Genomic DNA, 20,010 nt, shown 5'->3' with positions numbered 1-20,010 from the left:
TTGTCATGGCAAAACTTCTGAATGAGACCAAATTCGAGGAAGTATACGTGGAATTCCTCAGACTAGGAAAGCTGCAGAGTGATAATTGGCCAAGAAAAGTCAAGCTCTTTGACACATCCCCCCCCCCACAGCAGTCACAGAGGATAATATGGTTGACATGAGCGAAGAGCCCATAACTCTGACGCAATCATAACTCTGACGCAATGGAAGATGCTACATCCCAAGACAGCAGTTATCATACCGTGGAAACAGATACAGAGTTCCAATTGGCCAAAAAGAAGAGGAACAGTAAACTAAACACCAGAATCAAACTACTTATCTACAAACTGATGGTTCGTCCTATACTCACTTACGCTTCTCCTGCTTAGAGCCATACCGATGATACTAATATTCTCAAATTATAACGAGTGCAAAATAAATGTCTACGAATGATCCTAAACGCTGCATGGTTCGTGAGAAATGTGCAACTCCATCGAGACACAGATGTCCCCTATATTACACTTTCCTGCAAACTATAGCAACAAAGTTCTTTTCAAAAGCATCTGCCCCCCACCCCCAAGAAACTAGTTCAACTAGCTGCAAATTACGATGCAACGGATTTCTTCAAACATAAAAGACCAAAAGCCATCTTAAACTCAAATTCTCATGTTTAATCTCCAAGCCCGCTCAGGGAGAGCAATTAGCTCATAAATTTTTCCACTCACTGTTTCCCTATAAGATAGCGGGGAGTGTGAAAAGCATTTTGTTTCACCCTTGAAATCAGAAATGTTAATCATTACTGGTAAATTCATCATATATGCGTAGTTGCCTCAAAAGTAATAATTACCATCATTATTTGATTTCTTCTCGATACGTTTTGGCATAGTTTTATAGGTAATGTTAGAAAAATGAATTTCGCCTTTGATATACAAAGTTTCATATGTTTACCGTTATGAACTTCAAAGAGTGTTAATTATATGAGAGTGTTTATTTCGCTTTCATTTGTTTTAAATAATTTCCTTTTATATTCAAACTTCAATATAAAATTTTGAATATATGATATTCAAAATTATATATTATTTTAGACTAAGTACAGTATATTCAGCTTGCTAAATAAGCCTTCTTTAAGCCATCAACTGGATAAGAATATGAAATCAAGGCATTGAAAATTCTGAATAAATTAAACTTCAACCAATGTTGTCAACAATCAAATTAAATTATAAAAAATCTACAGGCAATATTAATTTAATAATGTAAATTTATTTAAAATTAAAAAAATAAAATAAAAATTGTAAGATACATTTAAGATTAGATGACGAGTGCTCCTTAAAACAAACTTCAAATCTTCATATTACAGAGGAAAATGTTTTTAAGTAAAGAGAGAAAAATATTTTTGGTTGCGTAACATATTTTTAATTCCCTTGCTGTCAAACCTCTTTCCCAAGCTTGTTATATAATTTATGGATAATCTTTAATTGGAAAATTTCCTGAAGGTCAACTGACCCCATTAACTTTATCTGAGGACGCCTATTTTACTCCAAAGGTATGTTTTACTCGCTCGATAGGTCAGAAAGGACATATCAGCTACAAACATTGCATACGGATAAATAATACGTTTTTTTTTTCATTTTCGTGTCAAAGAACCTTGTTACCATGGGACAGGGAGATGGACAACCTACCAACCACAAGAGAACCAGACTTAGTGAAAATTTTCCAGTACCTACAGGCATTCCAAAACGTAGGACAACTCCCTTTGCTGACGTCAATAACAAAAAAAAAACGCACCTGCATTGACGTCAATGGGATGCCGTTGGACTGTGTTATTCCCCTTTGACACCAAGAGACAAGCCTTTCATTTATAATGGATCGCCTCGGTTCATGAGAATTTTTTTTTATTATTATTATTAAACTCGATCGTATGTTTCATGTATTAAACTCTACAAGGTCGAGTTAGAGCATAATAAGGTGACATGCTGCTAGTATTATTTACATTATGTTGCACACAAAAACTTGGTCAAGTTTTTGCTACTATTTTCCAACGTGTAAATAATAATGATAAAAATTATTCTACTGCCAAGTAGAGTTTAACGCTGTCCCATCAAGACTTGCATCTAAAAATGTTTTGATCGGAATCATAAATGAAAAATATATTGATCGTTTCTCTCTCTCTCTCTCTCTCTTGTTCTTTTTAAATGAACTTATTATTACATATTACTGATTAATATTTTAGTGTTTTTATTATATTATTATAATCAGAATATTATGTTATCTCCACTCCTCCTTTGAATCCACTTTTGGTCCAGGTTGTCTGGGTTAGGTTGAACGTTAACAATAATAAATAAATAAATAAAACAGATAATTTCAGTTTTGATCCTTTCTTACTCAACAAACACTGTGTTGTGAGTGAACACCAATTCTTTGGAAAGGGGAGCAAAAGAGTAATTACTTTTTCATATTATCATTAATGCTGTCTCATTATATATTAATAATTTGTGGTTGGAGAACACTGGTTCTTTTTTAAATGAATTTCACAAACAATATAAGCACATTAGTTTCGTCTATCTGTACATCTTGTTTTTTTTACTATCGTAGCTGTGCGAATTTTGCTGAAATTTGGAATTGGTTAATATAATTTAATGTGTTATCTCAATTTTAGTTTAAATCGGACCATTTTCGTGGAAAGACATTTGGAAATGATAAAAGAAAATAATTTACTATAATAACGATAACATTAATTAGACTACATACAAGACGCAAACTGATCTTAAGTTCAACAGCTGCGATAATGAATAATATTGCTACACAAAACTGCTATGACAAAACCTGTTGGTTTTGATCATTTAATGGTTCAAACAAACCACTAAATCATTGCTGATGGTTATTAACTTTTTTAATGATCATTCGGTTTGGATTATTTGTTTAACATGTTCTCCTTTTGCAAAAAGAAGAATACTTTGATTTTAAGAGCCCTGTCCTTCCCTGCAAATTGCAATAAACTGTAATGACCGAATTTCTATTTAATAAATTATTATTAAATAAAAGTGTATAGAAATGATGTTTATATTGCTAATTATATGATTATGGAACAGGATACTTTCGGAACTAGACAAAATGAATAACAATAATTATTATTGTTATAATATAAAAAGTTATAATTGCTATTATAAAAAAGCATCGGTATTTATCATACTCAGGTAACCGGGGGATGGCTAAGAATTCCACAGTAAAAATATTATTATCTTTTTTATATTAGTGTGGACCGTGGTTTTTGAGAAACTAAGATGGAAAATCGTTTCAAAAGACACTGCATTATGAATATCTGGAATTCGAATTTCGAGAGAAAAAAAAAAACATGTTCAAGACTTTTCAACCGCTGTATCTTGTTGATCAGAAAATTAAAGTTGTCTTCTGGTTAAGTAAATAAGTCATTATTTACTTCTTATAAGTCATTATTTACTTCTTATTTTATAGCACCCCCCCCCACAAACACACACCTAATTATCACACCTGTTTTCTTTTTTATATATTTATTTATTTTTTTACTTAAGTTCGTACCTTGCAGATTAAATTTCTAGTCTTTCTCAAGTTCCAACAGACCATAACTGTTTCGATAGGTATTTCCGCTTAATCAGAACTATGACTTCATTTCCTCCTTTATCCACCTTGTTCTTTCGTATTCACTTTGCTCAAATATGGTGTGTCATGGATATTCCAATAGCGACAGCTGAGGTTAATTTGTAATATACATTCCACTGGAATCTATACCCTTGACTTTAAATGCTGAATGTGCCATCGGACTTTTTTTTTATGTCAATCCCATCCAAGGAAGGTAAAATACTTAAATCTCATTTAATACTCTTTGGGGAGTGGGGAATTAGAATTAGATAGAAGCTCTGCTCTGGAGATCAAACATGAAAATCTCAGGCCTATAATAAACAATCTTGACTGCTTATGTCTGCAGACGTTGCAAACTAAATACTATATTTAATCCTCTCTTTAGTTTCCCATTCAAGCGACAGAAAACATCGTTAAAAGGAAGCCCATCAGGGAAAATTTCTTTATTTAATAAATGAATCCCAATAACTGCCTAAACTGAACATCGGAACTAAGGCAATGTTTTTCTAATTGCATATTAATAGATACAACTCACCTAATCTTATCTCCATTATGAAACTATATAAAAGAAGTAAAAAAATATGATACTAGATTTTGCATTTTCTTTTGAAACTGAAGATAACGCCTTCCTAATAATTATCCTGTTAAATGGGCAAATTAAACTATGGAAATTTTTTTTTCATGTATTTCAGACAACATTATCTAATGTGAGCTATCCAAAGATGAATAAATCACTTTTGTATGACGGCTATTAAAAATAAGTAAGGTTTCTTAAAGTACTTCACCTGAAGTACCGCTCATTATTATACTATTAAATTACCATTAGGAAATGTTTAACACGCTAGTTAAAGATGTCATTGTCGTTCAATGTGTATATTATTACTATTTTTTTCTTTCATCAGCTACATCATACATCCATCTTAATGACTCAAAATATTCGCCACTTAAATTCATGTAATTTTAAAATACAATCGTAAAAAAAAATGTTTAGACAGAATCTCGAAGATGAAACAAAAAAACCAAACATCATAAGTGCATATGCGCCGTGCATTTTTTTTTCTTTTAAATAACGATGGAGTAGTATGAGACAGCATTTATCAGGAAATAATCGTGTATAATCTTTCTGTCGTTTCCGTGATATGATACTCTTTATACTGACATGTTCGCAACTTCCGTATATTGCGTACGCTGTTTCATTGTTCATGGGTGTTTTCATCTAACAGTTCACTTTTAATAGACATCGAAATAAAGGTTCGTTTATATAATATATAAAGACACCCGTTAGGCCCTCCATAGCTCAGTCGGTATAGACGCCCTTTGGTTGGAAAGACCTGGGTTCGATTCCCGTCCAAGACGTGAGGAACCTTTATCTCGTCTCTTTCGACTAAAGGTGAGTTACGGAAGTAAGAGAGTTTTTTCACCAGGGAAAACTCGTTTCCCCCCTGTCGGTTCAACCTTGTTGAACAACCAACAGCTAAAATAAAATTAAATATTATAAAATATAAAACTGAGGTTTCTTAACAGGAAAACTTTGGCAAGATTTTAAATTCACGACTAATCAAATCCTTATAGTCCTTATAAGGACTGGCTTAAAGGGGCAAAGCAAGAATGCTTTTCATATTCCCCGTTATCTGTAGAGGACAGTGTATGGATAAGGTGTTAATGAGCTATTAAAGCTCTGATCATGGCAGGAGGGTAACAGCAATAGCCGAGCCTCAGTTAGAACTTCATTAGCTACAGCATTGCCATCCATTACCCTCCAAGGGTATTGGATTGAATGAATCAATCCGACTAATCAAATGTAAACCATTTGCTTTGTTGTATTATTTAGATATAAAATATTATTAGGTGTATTTATAAATTAAATGAATTAGCCAACAATTTTAGTTTTTTTAGCTTAAAATTAATTTTATCTCATTGCGTTTTATAAATATAATTGTAAAATAGTAACTTTATTGTTTTTAACGTTCGGAACACATTTTTAACTTATTCAGCGTTGTTATGGTCTACCATGACGTAAATCACGATATTGCATAAGGTTGTATATTGTCCTGGAAATTGAAAAGTTCCAATACTGGTTTTTCACTTTCTAAATATCATTTACCAATGATCTGTAAGGATTTAATCAAGTCATACGTAACAAAATTTCATGTATGACGAAAGCAGCAGCAGCAGAAAAAGAAAAATAGTTCAAGTTTGATTGCTAAGATTAGCAAAACTCAGGTCATAGTCATAGATTTGTTTATAGTCATAGTTATAGATTGGTTTACTTTCCTATGATTAGCTAGTCAGTTTTAATGGAGAAAAACCAGAAGATTCTCCAACTACTTTTACTTATGACCCTCTAAGTAACGTGTTGAAATCGAGCAGTCTATTAAAAACTATTAAAGTTCTTTTTCCAGCTAAATACGATTCAGATCTTAGATGTAGGTTCGACTCCCTTCTAGGATATGAACTAACTTTGTAAGGACTTGTTTCAGCTGACGGTAAGTTAAACATCCCCTCATACAGATGTGGCAGTTTCCCCTCATGGAAACTTTTGTTTTCCTTAATACAAACTATGCCACCAGGCTTCAGTAGTAACTTAATTAAAACCAAAATTCAAACTTAGAAGGAAAGAAGTACATTCTAATGTATTAGAAAAAGGAATAAAACAAATGACATATGAAATGAATTGTCTTCTGTAGGGCATACTTGTGACCATAGCATACAATCCATGCTACCGTCATTTCTTGAGCTTAATTATCAATTTAATTAAATTAGAATAATTGTGTTTAACGTCAGCACATAACAGGCATTTAAATTGAGATTGAAGTTGTTGTAACCTATTGAAAATTGTTCGTCTTTCTTTTCTCAATCCATTTCCAATTTCTAATGGCGATGATTAAATCATTTAATATTAAAAATATTATAAGATATAATGAATTGATACTAAAAATGAAATAAAATAAATTAATAAAATTTCAGTTTGTGCATCGGACACCATTTTGAAGTCGAGAAATGATTTTCGTACATTATAAGAAATTTACAGTGATTTTGCCAAATTATTTGCAACCATATTCCACCTCTTTCAAAATGTACAGTTGTTTAATATAACTCCTTTAAAATATTTAAACCTTAAACATCTAAAAATGGCTTTTAAATAAATTATAAATATACTGTTCATTGAGTTAACTATTTTTATTTTTTTTTTTAAATCACTATTTTTGGGCGTACTGAGTCTGTTAATGCACCCATGAGAAAGATAAAAATATGGAATAATGTTTTTTTTTTCTTTTTTTGAAAAAGTCGCACTATAGCGTGATTCTTCTCCTACCCCCCCCTACCCCCCACACACCTCGCTACTTCACTGCCACTCCCATTGGCAGTTGAGGCGAATGCTTGGGGAAGAATTACCACATTCCGAAACATACAAAATGAATTAAAAAAAAAAAAATTAGAAAGCTTTTAAAACACTCATACGTTGCAGAGGGTTCCCATTTCCTTGATTGTAAAAATCAACCTACTTTTTAAAAACGAAATATGACTTACAGTAATAGAGATGAAATGGCGCTTTTTCGATATTTCTTCCTATTTCCCAATTTTTCTGTTTATTTTAGCCTGCAGAGAGAAATTGAATTGGAGACAAGTGGATGAAGAAAGATTCTCACTCAGCTCAACTAAACAGTGACTCGTCATCTTATGAAAACTGTGTGTGTGTGTGTGTGTGTGTGTGTGTGTGTGTACTTCGAAATTAAGGACAGAAAACACTTTCATTTTACCTCATTCTACTTTTGTTTCATCGAATAACGACATTCTGCAAAAGTTTTGAGCAACAGCGCAGTAACACAAAAAGTGGTTGTAATCTTTAAGCACTTGGCGGAGAAGGTTTAATTAGAGAGCTATTTATAAATCAGGGAAGGTCATCATGCTTGTGTCGCCATAGGCACAAACAGCTGTGCGTTCTGTTTTTATTTCTTAATGCAAAGAAATGAATAAACATAAGTTATTCTTCAAAACATTCTCATTAATATCTTTCTCGATTCTTAACAAAATAATAATAAAAAAACTTCTCTCTCGTCCCTGCACTATTCATGCACATTTAAATATACATGAATAGTGCAGAAAATTTTAGGGTTAATATTTAATTTTTTTCCCTTTATTATAATTTTTAAACTTTTTGTTTAATTATGTAAATTTATCACCATCGTTGGTGGTCAGTAGTAACCGCAATTATTAGTTATATGACAAAATTGTATATAATAATTAACAAGAAGGAAAAGTATAATCTATAAACGGAATACATCGAAAAGGAACGCCTTCTTATACGTTTCGGATTTTATTCGTTTTAAGTGTTATTGGATTTAATAGATATTGTTACAAGGAAACTTCCCCCACCTTGATTAATTTAATCAAAAAACTATCAGTTAATTTAAGGGATAAAATCCAGGATATGTCAAACGGACGTACTCGTAATTATAGCCACTAGGAACACCTAAAAAAAGAAGCTGCTTATGGAATATATATTGTGAGCACGACATCGGAACATGATCCCATCTGAACCCCATCCGGCTTAACGTAGTTAAGCCGGATGGGGTTCAGTTGTTGAGTAGTAATAACACGATTTGTTTTTCTTGCGTGTCTTAGCAAGGCGGATTATTCTAAAAAAGAAATATGCAGAGAAGAGGAAAATTACGGAAAATAATTCGGTTTCAGTTGAAAAACGTTAAAGGATTTCTTACATTCTAGACAGGATTTGAAACTAGATCTGTTTCTAAGTAACGTAACATCGATTATTCTTTAAACTGCGTCAAGGGTAATTTAAAAACCTGTAAACAGAAAGACGATAAGACAATGATTAGAAGATTTTTGAATAGATTTATAGTTAGAGAAATTCATTGCGGTATTGAATTCTAGCCATCATTAGAGTGCACATGAGCTGGAAGAATTTTTTTGAAAAAAAATTTTTTAAGTGAAGGCTGGGTTAGCCAGTCTTCGACGACGTGTACGAATTTGATTAAACTTTCCTAAAGACACATGCAATTGAGAGACGTAATACACAGACTCCTGATGACCTCAGCTACTTCGTAAAATCTTATTATCCTTGTATTCCTATTAACACCGAGTTCAGACCATCGAAACTGGTTATGCATTTTTCTACTGGCGTGTTCATATTTTGTCCATTCCCTTCTCCTTTTGTAGTCTTACAGACTGGACTTGCCACAAAGAAAATAAAAGATTTCGAAGAAATAGGAGAAACTTGTATAACTGCTTGTGTTTATAAGGTTGCATTATATAAAAATTGAAAAATTTTATTAAAAATTAAACATTACATTACTTTTCGTTCTTTTTTTTTTTTTTTTTTGTGACCTTCCTCCTGGAAGAGGAAGAGTATATGTGTGTTTCGTGCATCATCAAAAAAAAAAAAAAAAAAAAAAAATTAAGATAAATATGGCATTATGTTTCATAATAACATTAAGTTCAACTTGAGTATAACAAATTGTGGAATATGTTTGACATGTATTTTCAAGAAATCGCTCCAAAATGTATGACTGATTCTGAGTTTCGAGTACTTCATGGTATTTGAAATTACGATTTTGGCTACTGTTGTTTTGAGCTTGTTATAATTGCTAATATAAATAGATTATCTACACTATGCATATTGTATATTGTGATGGAAGCTTTCCGTTCTCTGCATTGTTTTCCTCTTTTTATCTCAACCAACGTAAAACCTTTTTTTTTCTTTAATCATGAAGTGGAACCCATTACAATAAATAACGCTGGATTTTATACACATCTTCTACAGTTTTGTTCTAGCTTTGTTATTTTGTAGACAATAATGATTGATCATAACAATAATAACACATTCACCTGTGAACAACAATGCGTAATTGTATTATGTATTATGTTGTATTATTGAGTTACAATCAGAGATTTTCCAGTAGACGCCAACTTGCTAGCGACAAGCTATTCAAATCTCTTGTGGTAATATGTATATTTAACACGCAAATTTCGCTCGGGAGATATATTTGTTTCATCGTTGGCATGAATAGGGTAAGTAAAAATAGAAAGAAGTGTAAACATTTTGAATAAGTGTCAACACAGGTTCTGTATTGACGATACTTGAATTATAAAAATACATCTATGTCGATTTATGCAAATATCAGAACTCATATATATATTTCATCTAATTTTTTAAGATGTCCTTTTAATGCAATAAGACGTGCTTGAGATTGAGTTCTAACGTGCATTAAACTAATTACAAAACTCCAAAAAAATGTCATTTAATAAATATTAGAAATATGAAGGTGACCTTAAAATTCTGAAAGTGTAATACTACCTTAATCTAGTAAGCTTATTTCATGCTTTTGTAGAGAACTTTAATTAAAACAGATATTACAATTTTTTTTCCTTATTGTGATGTGTGTGCCTGTGAATAGGCAGCTTATTTTTTAAGTACCGTATAGTCTAATCATTGAACTTAATATTAGAAGCACTGATTTTAATATTAGAAGAACTTGTGCACACATAGGCTGATTTTCAAGTAAACAAAGGTGGAATTTATAAGTTGTTATTACTTCAAAAGGGAGGGATTTCAGTATTATAAGGACTGATAAACAGTGGCTAGTTCAGCCATAACTGAACAAATATTTATTTTAAAAGTTACGGGAGAAAGAGATAGAGACTCAAGTCCCCCCCCCCCCCGTTTCGAAATCTCGGAGTGTTAGTAGATAGCAAGTTGAAGTTCAGGGGTCATGTAGCAAAGATTGCAAATACAACTCAAAAAATAATTGCATGCTGAAAAAACGAACTTTGACATGTAAAGATGAGAAGGTCGTTTTATCTCTTCACAAGGCTTTACTAAGATCTCACTTTGGACTATTGTCCAAAGTAAGTGCAAAGGAGAGTGTTAAAGATATCGGGATTGTGGACTGCATTATGAAGACAACTTGGGGAATTTGTAGACTGCAGACACTAGCAAACAGGAGAAAGAGGAGTGATATGATTGAGACTTACAAAGTTCTGAAAGGATCATACAAGATTTCATTTGATAGAATTTCTTATTTTATGTAAGGTGGGGAAAGGACGAGAAGGCATCCTTGGAAGTTGAGAATGAATTGCTCTAAGAAGAGGATGAGAGCTAGATTTTTCTCTTAGAGGGTGGTGCGTGATTGGAATGGATTGTCATTGGAGAGTTGTGAATGTGAATGAATACATCAATAAGTATCATAGCTGGTGCGTTTAGAATGTGGCCTCCCTCGATGAGTCTCTGACTCCCTGCAGGTCTCTCTTAATAATAATAATGTTTCTTATCGTTAGCTCATCATCACATTTTAGCTTTGTCTGCATGAAAAAAACTCCGTTTTTTCTCTTCACTTCGGTTGTTTTGTTTCGACATCTAAGAAATGAACGGATTTCCTACATTTTTTATAAGAATTGTTTAATTTTTTTTTCTTGAATCTCTTCTCGAAAAGAAAATCCTATATATCCTCACGATGATTTCCGTGATTCGTTTGGCATTAAAAAAAGGGCCTACAAGTTTCATTCTGGTCACCGAACGCAGGCGCATGTAAGTAGAGTAAATACGCAGGTATATAACTCTGCAACTTTCAGAAAAGCCCGAAGGATTCACACAGTGTTCCCAGAATAATATTCGTTAGGATGAGGGGCGTGACATGGCAGTATTTATCTACCATATTTTCATCTTATCGTCTAAAAACTTTGGTAGAAATAAACTCAACTACTTGCAGTGATGTAGGATAGTCTGATTTCCAAACATTACGGTTAAAAGTGTTCTAACTCCTTTGAACAATAAAATAGTTGGAGAACAAAGAGTTTACTCGCGAACTATGCCGAGTTATTCACTTTTAAAAGAATATAAATCACTACTCTCTTCAATTTGAGTATGTGGAGATGTTTCTTTTTATAATTCTTGAATTCCTTGGGGAATAAAAATTTACATTAATTTGTTTGAATAACTACAAGGATTTTTATTGAATTTTAAATTTAAAACTCAATAAAAATTGAATTTTTATTGAATATAAACATTTTATATTCAATAAAAATTTTAAAATTAAATTTACATTTATTATCAGTTTAAATTACAATATTTAAATGCAGTATGCGTTAGGTATCTTTATCTTCGACTTCATTATTTTAATTCTTCGTTTTTTAATTTTTAGATCATGTGGACAATGTTTTTGTTAATCATTCAGCCAAGGTTGTCCTTGCTGTCATCCCTTAGGGATAAACAAACCATACTTTTACCATACTCCCATCCATACCAACTGATCACAAGACAGGTCCCAGAGACTACTGGAGATTCTCTAAACGCGCAAATGCCAGTACAAGAAATGGAAAAAAAAATGGAAGAACAGTTGGTTAAAAGCCTAGGATTAAATGATGCACATGTTTTTGATTTTGGTAATGCACAACCCAGAGGTCTTTTGCCTCAACAGTCCAGCATTCTATTTTTTCCTGTTCAGTTTCCTCAACAGGATGTTTACCAATCGCGGCCACAACGAGAACAAGGTCCACCATCTAATACAGCCGGAGTTCAACCATTCATTGGGTACGCTGTACCAGGAGTTGGAGCTATACTTCCTATGCGACAAATAAGATCTATGGCAGAAAACGTCGAGTCCAGCAATCCGATTAACTTTTATTTGCCACCCAATAAACAGGAATATCATCCAAAAGATATAAACAACAGTCAACCTCAATCAAAATCTCAAGTTAACTCCGATAGTTCGTTAGGAACCAATAACGAATTTATGGAATGGCTACGTATAAAACGCGCCAATATGAAAAATCAGCCTAAAGAATCTGAAAGTGTTCCTTCTTCACTCGGGAATGCTGCTCAAAAACGCAAGAGAAGATTTTTACGCAAACCTTATCTGCCTACCAGACTAGAGACAAATCAGAGTAGCGAGCCTATAAATAATACTGCATAGACTCGGACAACTTCCGTTTGTATAAAAATTCTCGATTTACATATTCAAAGATTAACAATTGGTTTCTTTTAAATTCTTTGTAGAAATTATCGATTTACATATTCAAGGATTAATAAAAGCAATCTAGTGAAATTATACTGCATTCTCTTTCTTCCCACTTTGACCAGTGCACACCAACTTTTGATATTCACTAGAAAAAATAGCAAGAGTCAATTAGATTATAAGACAATTCTAATCTCAAGGTTAAAAAAAAAAAAACTTGTTGGTGGACGTTTAATTTCTTATTATTAATTATTATTATTAAATTAATAATAAATACCAGGATTGATTTAAAATATCTAGGAAAGAATTTTATATATATATTTTTTTGCGTTTTTGTTATCACAAGCACTATCAAACAATAAATATGTGAGATAGAGCAGCATCTTCTGAAGCCACCTAAGTGAGAAGAAGATGGCAGCTGGAAGCGGTCTGAGTGAAGTGATGTAAAATGCTAACATGTTTTTTATTTTATTTTATTTTATTTTATTATTATTATTATTATGGGATGAATATGTTGAAGGAGCAAGCTATGGCTAAGTTTTCCATTCAAACTTAGTAAGATGACCACAGAAATATATCAAATGTTTGAACAATAGCAACAACTATTCGGAGAAACAACGTTCAGGTAGTCCAGAACTGAAAACTTGAGTGTCGAATAAAGCGAGATAGGGTCATCGAATGAATTAATGGTTGAAGCTCTTGTAGTATCCTCTAGATTGAAATCGGTTGGTGGATCTGATAACAGCTGCCAGTTTTCTGTTGTTGCTAATGAATGATTATTGAGGTTACCTGAGATTTCTTCTTTGGCATCTGAGGAAAGGAATTGTCCGGGCGGTCCTGTTGGTGTATAGAACTTTTCCGAGTGTTGCATAAATTCATTAAGCATTTGGTCAAAGTCCGTCTCGTCTGTTAACGTTCTCTTCATTATTTATATATGCTGATATGACAATAATGATATTATTGTAACACCGTAAACAAACTGACATACCTATTCGTAACTCCGAATTATTCAAAACGCAAGTTCAACATATATATGAAATAAAAAATAAAAATCGATCCACTTAACTAGCCTAACCGAAATGGCTCATCTCACAATTAAGCTCTTAAAAGAACTGGGCGATGGACTGAATCCTTGACTCTTTATCCCGTCATCTGAATGAAGAAAATCTGTGTAGATGGAATGTTATTGAACTCTAGTCATGGCTGGGTAACGGCAATAGCCGAGCCTCAGTTAAAACTTTATTGCCTACAGCACTGCCATTTGTTACCCTGGAAGTCCTAAAAAGGACTTTGTCTCACAATTAAAAATTATGTTCATTTATTTTATTATAAAAGTTTGTATTAATAAAAGAGGTGTAATATTAAATGTTACTAAATATTTTGAATTTAAGGAATAATATAAAGCTTTTTAAAAATTTAATTTAATATATAACTTTACCTTATTCTCTATATAAAACAGTTAATTTTACTTTCAAATTATCTGAAATCGATTATACTGCTATCTTACATCTAGTACCCCTTGAGTCCTTACATAAAAAAATGATCAGGAAGTAAAATAATCAATTTTAAAAAAATGCTTCAAGCCTCCTTCCCCAGCACTAAATATTGAAGGCTTTCATTTACTGTTATGTTCAAACCATTAATGGTTCGTGCAGAATGTGTATCGCGTTTACTGTTCATTGTCTTTGAGCTCTTCAGAATGTGCAAATGTATTGAGTAAATGAATACAAGCGTGTCGCTTGTAAACTCAATTATTCTTCATGGATATTTCCTTTTTTACTAGAGGTGCACTTTGTAACCTGAAGCTCTTAGAACCAATCTTATTACGTAGCAAGTTAAATAGCTATTGATCATTATACTATCCTATACTATTATACTAGATGTTGAAGAAAATCCATGAGAAATCCATCTCTCATGGATTTTCTTCAACATCTTAACAACCAGCATACTAATATAAAATTCACTGCTGAACTAGAACGTAATAACTGCCTTCCTTTCCTGGATATAATTCTTACTCGATGCTCTGATAGATTTAAAATCTCTATATACCGAAAACCAACTTATACAAACAGATATCTGCACTGTCAATCTCATCACTTTCCACCACAAAAGCTCGGTACTATTTCTACCTTGGGACACAGAGCACGATCTCTTTTAAATGAACCAGATGAACTCCAAAAAGTAATCGAACAACTTTCTCTTCTCTTTAAACAAAATGGATATTCTGAAAAAAACAATTAAGAAATTTCTTCTGGGTCCTCCTAGGCAACGTACTACGGAAAGAAACTACTGATTTTAAAGGTAGCATCTCAATACCTTACATTAGTTCAGTCTGAAATAAATTGGCTAAAGTCCTTAAAAAATACAACATCAGGACGTTTTTCACTACACTCCCTAAAGTCCGTTCTCTTGTAAGCCATCCGAAGCCTATTCATCATCACCTGAAATATCCAGGTGTTTACAAGTTATGGTGCGACTATAATATTCCTTATTTTGGACAAACTAACAAATCTGCTGAACTGCGTATCGAGGAGATATCTCTTATAAAAGGTCACATGCATCTGCGCTATCCAGTCATGTTCTTTTCTCTAACAATCCTCATGATAATCTACAGAGTCACTCAGTGTGCTGAGATAAATCCGAAAACATTTTTCGCTGTAGTGATGAGTTTGAAAGGAAAATCGTGGAGTCCAGGGAAATTCTCCTTAATCCTGAACATTTGAAAACAGCAATTTGAGTTATAACATTCCTGATAGTTCATACTGCAGTTGTTCAATATTGGCGTTCACGAGAACATGCAACCACGCATGCAACAAACAATAGCGCGTTAGATAGAACGACTTGAAAAGTACAACGTTTTTGTTTCAATTATGCGTTGCATTTTTTGCCTGTAATTCTCAGTTTTTTGTAAGTTCAATTTTTATTACTGTGTTCTACCTTTAGTGGATACCTGAAGAAGGCTGAAACTAGTTGTATCATTATCATTAAATTTTATATTTCATCTCGGTTTAAAGTCATTTAAAATTTACTCTTCAAAATGTATCATTACAACCGCGTAGAAGCTGAAGAATACTACACACACACACACACACACACACACACACACACACACACACACACACACACACACACACACACACACACACACACACACACACACACACACACACACACACACACACACACACATATATATATATATATATACACACACACACACACACAATGGATATACTATGAAATAAATAAATAGCTGCATTGCAAGTGATTCTTTAATTTAAATTAAAAAAAAGAAAACATTGGAAAATAAATAAATAACTGAATTTCAAGAAATTCGTATTAAAGAATTTCTTGCAATTCAAAATTAAGATATTATTACTAATAAATGGCAAATAAATTCAGGTAACAACTTTATTTACAAATATGGGTCCCGAAAAGAACAACTTGAATCCAAGTTCCAAGGCAGTTGACCATTATAAATTACTTATCTTCTCGTACGGATGGCGGCAGGATTGTTCTCTCGAAAACCCGGCTTTTTCATTCCGTAAACTTGCCACTAAAGCGCACGCAGTGTGTTTAGACATAATATGCTTACCGCATAGCCCTAATTCCAAATAATCCACCCCAATTCCCCACAAGATTTCAATAAGTTTTATGCAAAAAAAAAAAAAAATAGTTTTAAAGAATGCGTGTCTGATTTGCAATTGTTTGAAAGTTGAAGATAGTCTTCAACTTTCGTACTGAGATCGAAAAATTATAAACAATCTTAGAAATGCAATATGTGAATAATCTATTAAAACTAAATGGAACTTTACTGTTAAATTGCTGAAGAACAATACTTCATATCGGATATTATTGTTATCTTAGTATTTACTCAAACTTTTAGCGATAAATGTTGAAATTGCAAAATAATGATAATTTATGTGATAGCTAGCTCCAACTACCGTAATTGTTTTCTACTTCAAATAATGAAGTTTTTTGTCAGTAGAATTCTATTTTATTATCCATTTTGCTAACTTAGAAACATTTCATCATGAAAACTTTGTGGAGCTTTTGAAGTTACAAAAAAAAGTCTTTATTTTAGTTTTATATTACATGCATAAATAAAGACAGTGAAATTACTCCGATATTTGAGTAATTTATTACTGTTTAAATGTTTGCAACTACTAAAGTGATGCACATTGGTAATTAACCACCTTACCGGCCATATATATTTCAATGTAATATCAATGGTATTACAATTTTAATATGCACTTCGCACCCATGATAACCTTGACGTCTAAAGACGTCTTGGCCTAGCATGGTTAATGCAATTAATAATAGAAAATAAATTTTATTATGAAATAATTTTGTAACCTAAATTTTAAATTAAATTTAAAATTAAAATTAATTACTCTTTATTATTTTATGCAAATTAAGTAATTTTATATATACACTAATGACAAATAATGCTAATATATACTTATATTCAACAAAGAAAATAACTCATCGCTGATTCCCCTTGTGGTTGCCGGAATAAGAATAGCTCCACCGCAAATCAATGCGTGTCGTAAGAGGTGACTAAATGGACGCAGAGTTTCGAGAGTTTAGCCCTCTCAGGTTTCTTCCGGAATTTCGCTCCCGGTGAGGGAGACTTAGATTTCGGGAAATTTTCCTGGGAGTGGATATTTTGAGTCTCTGGGGAGGGTGTCCTCCGGCACGGCCGCTGAGGGGCTTTGTTGGTGGATGCCTTTCCCTGGAATATGAGCGGTTCTGCTCGGTGGAGGGGAGGTGCCCCATCACCGAGTGGAGCAAACGCTGAGTTGGACAGTCTTTCGGCCACTATGGAGTGGTCTAGGGATCGTCCTAATTTTTAGAGTCGGCTTTACTTAAAAAAAGCACCAATGTAGCTCATGCATGTCGTACGAGGCGACTAAAATGGGTACCCTGGGAGGGTAATGGATGGCAATGAAGTTCTAACTGAGGCTCGACTATTGCTGTTACCCTCTTGCCATGATCAGAGCTTTATAGCTCAATAACACCTTATCTTTACACTGTCCTCTACAGACAACGGGGAATATGAAAAGCATTCTTGCTTCGCCCCTTCAAGCCAGTCCTTATAAGGACTCATAGCTGGTTTCAGTATAACACGTGCTTACACAGTTAAATAATAAACTAAAGAAACCTATATGTAAAGCTGATTACTATTTAAAAAAACTTTTTTTATCAAATGAATAGTGCAGTTGTCTTAAATTACGTTCTAAACTGACCTGATCATGTCCTTAATCTTTAAATCCAGATCATTTTTGGAGTCCTTGTAATAGTCAGTCGAGCCAAAAAAAACCGTTGTTTCCCACGAAACTTTGTTTATTCAACTGGGAGAAAAGCAATTCTTAATCTTGTATATCTGGAATTCAGTTACAGCAAATTTTATTACCTTTTTTTCTATTTTTATGCATATTTATGTGAGTGTGTGTTCTCACATATGTCGATAGACCATTTTAAAGTTATCGAACGAGATTTTTTTTCTCTTTTCACCAACTGCATAAACAACTAGTTCAATTTCTTGCTGCAAACTAACAATAACCCTGAATGACAGTCTTCATATAAAGTACGTTCAGGGCAGTTTTATATCCGGAAATTAAACTTTGAGAAAGGTCGAGTTTGTCATTTTGAGGTCTTCAAAGCAGATTTATGTGTGAGTTGACAATCACAAAGAGGTCTGAGATTTAGCTTCAAGAGAGAGAGAGAGACATGAGGAAACGCTAGATTCAGTGATATAAGACGATATATAATGCCTCCTAGAGCTATTTTATATTCAGATGTCAATAAATTTTCTGACGCAATGCGGAAATCATAACTAGCAGATGGTATACGTCATACTTGCCGATCGGTACTCGAAAACTTCAATATTTTGGAAACACAAATTGTAAGAAACGGAAGATAATAAATAACTGGGGGATGGTAGATAACGAGACAGAGAGAGAGAGAGAGAGAGAGAGAGAGAGAGAGAGAGAGAGATAGAGAGAGATTTATATATATATATATATATATATATATATATATATATATATATATATATACTCTATAACACCAGTATGAAAGTATGGAAAATCTTATTTCTGCCCTCCCTTCTCCCACCCACGAAAAGTTTGAAAAATAATATAAAATTAAGGTTATGGAAAAGGATAGATTAAGACGGGACTCAGCTGTGGTGACCAAACATATTTTTTCCCATGCTACATTAGGCTCAATCCCATGCTCAATCAATATATGATTGAGCATTGGGTGCATTATATGTGATTGTTTTTTTTTTTCATTTTATAATTCATTTATTTTTAAATTATTTTATTATTTATTTAATATTAATATAAATTATTTGTACTAGTTTTTTTTATTAATTTTATAATTTGCTATCTAAAACCTTTACAGCTTCTGTTGTTAATAATATCAGAGAAAACTTCACTAATATAAAAAATGATAATTTTTTAAAGGAAAAAAAATTTAAACAAAGGCTATATCTTCGTTATTAACAAGAAAGATAGTATTCAATAAATATTCTGGTATTTGTGCTTAGGAAATTACAAAAGTGACGTAATACAGTGGTGACATCTTACGAAGATACCACATTCTTTTGATATGAGTTGTCTTAGTATTATACTATTTAAAAGACATCGTGACGATTCAAATCATTTTATTAGAAATTTTAGATTGTAAACAAAGCCTTTCTTGACATATATGTTAAAAATCATTTTTAAAAGTTCAAAAAATAGCTTGCTCATTTAAAAAAATGGTAGCATGAATAACATATATGTGTAATTATTAAAATTTTAAAAATAGATAAAAGTGATCTAGAGATTTTAAGGCAACGCTTCATCTATATGCGTCACTTTTTTTTTTTTTTGAATGTTACATGACATGTATAATGATGTTTTTTGTGACGACCTCTGACCATGGAATTCAAAGATAAAAAAAGACACCATTTAACATCTACTCCTTAATTTAAAAGTGAATAAGTCTCACGACACAGTATAGTAATTTGAGCACTACTCACATAGAGGCGCGACGCTAATAAATATTTTTAGACTACAAGATACACTTCGATTTCCTCTAAAACGAATGCATTTAGACAACTTAAAACCCATGCTATTTACTGTAAACAAATATACAAAGAAAATTAAATGAATATTATAATAATATTCTGTGTGCTGAGGTGAACGTAATTTCAAGACCAACAAGAAATAATTGCAAATCACCAGCTAGGACATAAGAACCTATTGATTTGTTCTGGTCTCTTTATCTCATTATTTATCTCATTATTTCAAACATTGTTAACTTCTGCGGCTGGATGGACCTCAATCCTTTGGATTATAATCCCTTCATCTCTATGAAAAATGGATTAAATTAATGAGAATTTATCGAGCACCTGGCTCACCCATTTTAGGGCAATGTGGGAACGTCT

General features: G+C 32.6%; 1 protein-coding gene across 2 annotated transcripts in view; it reads left to right on the top strand.

The window, feature by feature from the left end:
• LOC150103174 (uncharacterized) overlaps nt 1–12,664 on the top strand; it is a 36,633-nt gene extending 23,969 nt beyond the window's left edge. For both annotated transcript variants that reach the window (XM_090398228.1, XM_090398227.1), the window contains one exon: nt 11,757–12,664. In XM_090398228.1, coding sequence (XP_090254354.1) covers nt 11,760–12,527 — 768 coding nt within the window. In that variant the 5' untranslated portion in view covers nt 11,757–11,759 and the 3' untranslated portion in view covers nt 12,528–12,664. The remainder of the gene's footprint in view (nt 1–11,756) is intronic.
• The last annotated feature ends 7,346 nt before the right edge of the window (nt 12,665–20,010 follow it).

This window comes from Typopeltis vanoorti, chromosome 9 (genome assembly GCF_054136105.1).
Source record: "Typopeltis vanoorti isolate ZY-2024b chromosome 9, IOZ_Tvanoo_1.0, whole genome shotgun sequence".
Taxonomy (NCBI): domain Eukaryota; kingdom Metazoa; phylum Arthropoda; class Arachnida; order Uropygi; family Thelyphonidae; genus Typopeltis; species Typopeltis vanoorti.
Note: the sequence above shows the minus strand (reverse complement) of the source record. Positions and strands in the feature narration are given on the sequence as shown.